Source organism: Gordionus sp. m RMFG-2023, chromosome 4 (assembly GCF_954871325.1).
Source record: "Gordionus sp. m RMFG-2023 chromosome 4, tfGorSpeb1-WG-v2, whole genome shotgun sequence".
Classification (NCBI taxonomy): domain Eukaryota; kingdom Metazoa; phylum Nematomorpha; class Gordioida; order Chordodea; family Parachordodidae; genus Gordionus; species Gordionus sp. m RMFG-2023.
The window spans coordinates 21304975-21312609 of record NC_088778.1 but is presented as its reverse complement, the minus strand read 5'-3'; the positions used below and the strand labels follow the sequence as shown (position 1 = coordinate 21312609).

At 27.0% G+C, this 7635-nt stretch overlaps 1 protein-coding gene across 1 annotated transcript; it reads left to right on the top strand.

Moving 5' to 3' along the window:
- The first annotated feature begins 6349 nt into the window (after positions 1–6349).
- On the top strand, positions 6350–7048 carry LOC135928069 (ATP synthase lipid-binding protein, mitochondrial-like). The gene is made up of 4 exons (XM_065464401.1): positions 6350–6406; positions 6446–6580; positions 6624–6726; positions 6772–7048. Exons 1-4 carry the CDS (start codon positions 6368–6370, stop codon positions 6933–6935), a joined length of 441 nt encoding a protein of 146 aa, XP_065320473.1. The 5' UTR covers positions 6350–6367; the 3' UTR covers positions 6936–7048.
- The last annotated feature ends 587 nt before the right edge of the window (positions 7049–7635 follow it).

Here is a 7635-nt window from a genome sequence, read left to right as displayed (position 1 = left end):
AAGGAATTTTAGACTAATATATTTTTTTAGAAATAATGGCCGGACTGGGCGGGCGGGTTAAATTTTTTCAAAACATTGAATGGGAGTCCAAAAACCCGCCCAATGCAGACCTCTAACATGACCTAAATAAGTAACTGACTTTTCTCCAGTTTTAATTTTATCGGTCGTCGTTGCCAATCCCTTTTCTAATCTTCTTAATACTCTTCTAGGTTAACTATATGATCAAAATTATTCTCGCCTGCAACAAGAACGTCGTCTAAAATTACACTAACCATAAGAATTCCCTTTAACAGGTTTGCATAAAGCATTGAAATATTATCGGAGTGCTAGTCAATCTAAAAGGGATTCTTTGGTATCGGTAATAACCGACATGAGTTTAAATTACTAAAAGGTCCCTACATTCTGAACTAACTCCGAATTGTAAAAATGCATCTATTAAATCTATCGTTGAAAATATTTTACCACCAGCGATCCTATTTGTTAGGTCGACAGTAAATCGTTATCTATCGCTAAACATTTGTTGATTGTTAAACGAAAATCTCCGCATTTCCGCATGCTACCGGATTTCTTTGAGATATCAACCGTTGGCGTAGCCCAAGTTTTTGCAGTTGTTGGATCCACTTTCTCGATAATGCCTTCGACTAAAAGTCTGCCTAACTCAGCTTCAACGGTTAGACGCAACGGAAATGGAATTCTTCTTGCCGGTAACGCGATCGGCAATGTGTTAGGTTGGATCTTGATGACGGCTTTCTGTAATTTTATTTGTCCTAATTTTTTTTTTTAAACTTTCGGAAATTTTAAAACAATAGTATTAAGCTGGAAAAATTTATATTTATATTAATAATTCGAACTTCTCCCTTAAGTTTTATATCAAATTCTTTGAGAAAGCGCATTCAAAAATATGGGAATTCTCATCTACCCAAATAGGTAAAAAATTTGAAATATTCTTTACTTCGACTTCCACTAAAGATTTACCCAATACTCCGATTTTGATATGATTATATCCCACTAGTTTATATGCAGGCAATAATATGGTTTGCATATGCGACTCCAGGTAACCTCATCTATCACACTACACGCAGCATAGGTATCAAATTCCATAGTAAACTGCAGCCTATTAATCTTTGCATCGTAGCTTTATTACCAAATGACATACTAGGTGACCGTGGTAGAATCATTTGTATGGTATGCGTTTACACTCTTTCGCTATTTAATTTGCCTTTCCACATCGAAAACTTATGACTTTATTTGCATGAAATTAGTTGAAACTTGATTTATAATTATTAGGAATATAATTATTACGGTTGAATTTTCTAGCATTATAATTATTAATATTATTAAATTTATTAACGTTATTATAATTATTATTCCTAAAATAAATATTTTTAAAACCTTGCGTATGTTTATGTTTAATTATTTTGTTAACTTCTGCCTGGGTTATCCATCTCCAAGAAGACAGCGCGATCGTTAAATGCACGGTATCTTCAAAAGTGATATTTCCTTTGATATATTTTGACTGAATTTCTCTCTCCAACTCAGGCATACTTACTCCTAAGATAATATCTCTTAAAGTTCATCAACCGGCGATTTAAAATTACATAAAGAGCATATACTTTGCAGTTTGATCGAAAAATCGATAATAACCGCCTCTAAAGTTTAAAATTTATTGCGATGTAGGAAAATACTAGAAATATTCTTAAATATTTTCTCTAAACTATCAAGTAAGGTTAAATAATTTATGCTCAATCATCTGAGTAGTTTAAATTATATTTTAATTAAATTCTCAGTATATATGTATGTTAATAACAAATCTTTTTTTTATTTTGATCAACTATATTTTTTTTTACTTTGAAGATGAGTCTATATTATATACATATAAAGTCTTGAATATTCACTTTTATTTTGACGAATTCTGGAATATGGAATTGAGGTAGAAGTTAATGTTTCTTAGTTTTTCTTCATAAATATCTTCTTCAAGTCTTCGTTTGGTAAGTATAATTTTAACCTTTTTATTTAATACGTTTCTCTGTTTTTAAAAAATAATCGTCGCTAAATGTGGTGTTTATCAAATTCTATATATTTATGTTATGTATAAAATAAGAAAATATATCCATATATACTTTTACAAAATCGTTTATTTAATCTATTACAATAAATTGTGGCTTAAAAACAAATTAACAAAATACAATATATATATATATATATTAATACACAGAGTTGTTAAAGGATCGAATCAAAAGATCACCGATCCTGGATTCGATCCTAAATTTGTCAATCTTCTCGGATTTATGATCCTGACCTTAAATTGTGGATCGTGATCGAGATCATTTTTTTTAAATATTCGATCCTGATCCTTTTAAAAATTATTTTTTTACTTAAAAAGCAATAAATAAAATAAAATTTTAAAAATTAAATTTAAATATTATTTTAAAAATATATCTATATGATATTTTATCAACCCCCCAGATTTTATATTTCAACAATTTCCCAAATTTTTTGTAAGAACAAGTTATATTTATTTATTAATTATATTATAATATAAATCAGAGACCTGCAGAGGTAACAAAAATTTTCGTCCCGGCCCGGATTTTTTTTTTAAAAATTTTTTACGGTCCAGCCCGGTCCTGGTTTAAAAATTTTAGGCCCTACCCGGCCCGGATATTTAAAAAAAATTTTTTTAGGCCCGGCTAGGAATTTTTTAAATTATATTCGACCTGGTATATACAAAAAATTGATTATTTCGTATTTTATCATATTTTTCGGCGAGTATTATCAATTTAATAAGCAAGTATATTATTTTAATTTTTTTTAATCTAAACAGATATTTATTATATTACAAATTGATACTATATAAAATTTGTGTAAATAATATTTTGAGAATATACTATGTATTTATAAAAAAAATAAAAATGATATTTTAATTAATAAAAAATATAATATATATTATATATTATATAATAATGTATTTAATCCTTTGCGTATTTATTCCATGGCAGGAAAACTATAATTTTATTATATAATAGATACTATGAGTGTTAGCTAGTGTTAACTTTCACCAAACATTATATTAATCATTACTATATATAATCATTATAACCATATCTAATTGACGAATATAATAATTCATGTTGTATAAATTTTAAAAAAAAACACGGCCCGGCCCGGGTATTTTAAAAAAAAAATTGGCCCGGCCCAGGTTTTTGAAAAAAAAATTTTCAGGGCCCGGCCAGGGAATATTTTAAAAATTTAAAATACGGCCCGGCCCTGGTTCCCGGGCCGGGTTTAGGGCCACGCCTGTAGGTCTCTGATATAAATTCTAGGTTTTAATAACTCCATTATAGATTTAGAAGATGATACATCTACTTCTATTGATGTGACAGCAGATGAAAATGACCATTTCATAATTTACGTAAATATTTTACTTTATGTGAAACGGATGGAAGTAACCATACAATGATCTATGCAAAATGCTCTTTATGCAAAAACAAAATATCTTCTTCAAAGATTAGCAGTTTAAACCTAAAGAGGTATTTAGAAGTAATTAATTCTTTTATAAATACAATTTTTATTATTTGTGAAGATCATAACATATGCATATAATAAAAATTATAGATTTCCTTTACTATATGATGACAATAATATATTGGCATCAATAATTCACCCAAAATTTTAGCTCAATTGGCCTTTTTTCATCTGCCACAAAATTTGTTGCTAAAAGAAAGGTTAATTGCCCATTTAGAAAATATACTATGCAGATCCTTCAAATGAATGCATGGATCGATACCTTTTTTGGGAAAAACTCGCCATAATATGCTCTTTCCATTATTAATATTTTTTATTCTATTGATGATTCAGCGAATATTTTTAATAATTATGTTAATTTACAAAAAAACATTTATTGAATATAACACACCAAGAAAGATGAAAACCAATTGAAATAAAGAATAATTACAAGGCTAAAATATATAATATATTTCAAAAATGATTAAATATATTAAACAAGTTTGTTGTCCTACAAAACCCTTATCTAGCAAGATTAAATTATTAAATCATATTGCAGATACTAATGTATAAAATGCATTTAAAAATATTTTTATATTTGCGCATATAAAGCCATTTTCAGATTTAATGTAATCGATATAAAAAATGTATATTCATGTCAGTGGTGGGCTGTGCAATACCCGACCAGGCCCATTTGTCAAATAATTTTTTGGGCCTTCCTTGGCAAAAAACTTTGCCAAATTTTATATATATTAATATTGGATAAAATTTGAAAATTCATGGAAGCTATAATCAATAAAATATAGTGTTTTAAATTTGAACCACTCTCAAGGATATAAATAGTTGTTGTTACTCAACAAAATATATTTTGGTTTAGGCCTTGTATTCAAAAAATATACACACACATTGTCTGAACACCAGAACTCTCGTTAGTCAGTATTGCTGTTCACACAATATTTTAGATAATAAATTAGTAATATTAATATTATAGGTGAAAAGATTTTTTTATCGAGTATATAAAGAAATCTTTTTGAGATATCATAAATTCATATCTTAAAAACCATGGAGGAGTCATGATTACATGAAAAATATTCAACGAGGCAAAACAATTATTCAATAAATTATCATCATTATTATGATTACTAATTCTGTAAATATCCTAAATATAGAAGCGATTTTATCGATCACACGCTAAATATTTTTGCATTTCAAAATTTTTTTAAATTTTCTGATTCAAAATAGACATAAAAGATAAAAGACTATCAAAATCCTTAAAAATAGATTTAAATATCATAAAGATAGAGGATTTGAAGAAAATTTATTGGCTTTCTTTATTAATCAAATAATGGAAATACATTCTCAATAACAGTGCTATTTAAATAAAGAGATAAAAGTAATCTAGAAATATTTCATCGGACTTGAAGCGTCGTTAGTGTGGGGGGGGGCACAGGGGAACGAGCCCTCTGAAGCAAAAAAAATTTTCCGGCTAGTTAATATCCCCCTAAACTAAAAATAAATATTAATAATAGCCTCCTGCATGATTTAATTCTATCAAATATTATATATATATTTATTTTATTATTTAAATGCTTGCACAATCAAATTCTGTCTTAAAGTTAGAATTTCAATCATAATACCTAAATATCTTAAAATTTAGCATTAATCTTTTAGAAATTTATTTCTCACAATATTTTTCTCGATTAATTATCTAGCTTCCATTATTGGCATCTAAAAGAAAGCTCTAATCACCATATAGTTTTATGTTTTGGATTAGTCGTTTATATTCTCTTCTTCAAGAATTATTGATTTGGTTAGGCCTACAAATTTTTCCTTATTAGTTAACTATAAAACATTGCCTAAAATGGTAAAACAACGTTATATTATTTTAATGACTTTTGTCAATGTAGGTTGCTAAGATTGCCTTGTGTGATTTTTAAAAACCATCAATTGTAGTTAACCTCATTTGTAATTCTTTAGATAAAATTTCTTTTTTATATCCGCGATCGAAAATATTTAATATTGAAATAAATGGATAAATATTTTGTATTAAAAAATATTATCCTTAGAAATGTCTTATTGTTTTACTTCCACTATTTATATTCATAATAATGACAAAATATGAAATTCAGAATAATTGTTTAGAGTTTGCAAATTTCAATATAAAGTAAAATATATAAATATAAAACCCGTGTGAAGGCCCGCAAAATAGAGAGTAAGAAGGGCTTAGCTCTCCGTGAAAGTTTTCTATATGGGCCTCCTGAGATTTTAAAGGCTAGTGATGTCCCTGGTTTGAGATTGTACTTGACTAAGTTGAGCTGATCCTATAATTTAACAACATAAATTTTCAATTGGGGGTGAGAGTCCACAACCGCAATGTAGTCGACACCTGCGTTATAAGTACAATGTAAATTATTATAATTATTATGATAACAATTTATTATTCCGTAAATATATGAATTGTTAGTAACTGTAATTAACTCATATGTCATTGAATAAACCAACGATTTCTTTAAAGACTTGAAATGTAATTTATTATTTATTAGTAATTATTATTTTTATAAATTATAAATGTGCTGTAAATTGTTATGTTATTATATAATAAATTGTATAATATTATAGAGAAAGAGTTCAAAATATTATAGATTTTTTACCAGAAGCTATAAGTCTGCCACCTAAACCTAATATTATGATTTCCTAATACTTTATATTATAATTGTTATATGTCTGTTTTAACATGATATATCATCTTTCATTTATACATTTGCTGATTTATATATAGGAATATTTCAAAATATTTATTTTAGATTTAAAATAAAATACGTTTAATTTGGTGTCATATCCACATTTTTCTACATCTGATTTAGTAATGTATAACATGGCCTCATTATATCTAATCCCCAAGAAAGTATAATCACTTTTTAAATTTTAATATCTTTTTTAATAGCCTATGATTAGCTTAATAAATATATGCTCGAAGAATATAAAATATTCTCATAGTTTCGCAAGCCCTTATGCTTTACAGCTTTTATCAACTCTGACCTTTAAAAATAATGGCATATTAAATATATCTACGAATAAAGTATTGCATAATTAAATAAACTATATTGATATCCATCTAATAGGAGATATCACACCAATTTCATAGCAGTCCTACCACAAATGATATTGATTCGGCAGCAAAATTTATTGGTGCAGGTGCTGCAACAGTTGGAGTTGCAGGCTCTGGTATTATCTTACTTATAATAATAACATAACTTAATTCATATTAAGGTGCTGGTATTGGGAGTGTATTTGGCAGCCTAATCATAGGCTATGCAAGGAATCCTTCCCTTAAACAACAACTTTTTTCATATGCTATTTTAGGATTTGCTCTTTCAGAAGCTATGGGCCTTTTTTGCCTTATGATGGCTTTTCTCATATTATTTGCATTTTAATAATTTGTTGCTTTCTCCCTATTAACAACATGATATAAGTTTTAAATGATGCTATTTTATAACTATTCATATGTGCATTTAATATGTGACTTCATACATTAATTATAAAAATTTGATTAGATATTGTAAGTTATATGATTCAATAAAGACGATTAGTAAATTAATTCTAAGTCTAATCATTACACATTGATTCATAATGTCTACAAATATACAAAGAGTATTCATTAATCTATACAATACCATAATGAAACACATGGCCATTTTAAGTTCAAGTTTGGTATGGATTGGAAAATGAAGAGTCCATAACCCAGGATTTGGTTTGGTCCAAAACTGTAAAATATTTTCAATTGGCAATTTGTATATATTAAATTTTATGTAAAATGAAACTATACTTTATTTTTTTTTTAAATATAAAATTATCGGCAAAATTTTTAATATTTTTTATTGTATATCTAATTTTAAACAAGAAAAATTATTATAATAACATAATTATAAAGAACATGTGATCAGTTATTAGTGAAATTAAAATGTATGCTACTTTGTTTATAATTCCAAGCCAATTTTCAAGGCAAAAAGTTCTTCTAATTGTTTCTTCTTTATAAGACATGAGATTTATGACAACAAATTAGTTTCAACTATGTTTAATTTGTTAATCATATTACCCATTAGATTGATAGGTTTTCAGGAAATGAATGGCAAA

Bases quoted from the DNA above. Each gene is read 5' to 3' on its own strand.
- LOC135928069 (XM_065464401.1), top strand. From the start codon at position 6,368: ATGTATAACATGGCCTCATTATATCTAATCCCCAAGAAA. The intron at 6,407-6,445 runs GTATAATCACTT...CTTTTTTAATAG, and splicing joins TATATCTAATCCCCAAGAAA to CCTATGATTAGCTTAATAAA. The intron at 6,581-6,623 runs GTATTGCATAAT...TCCATCTAATAG, and splicing joins TAAATATATCTACGAATAAA to GAGATATCACACCAATTTCA.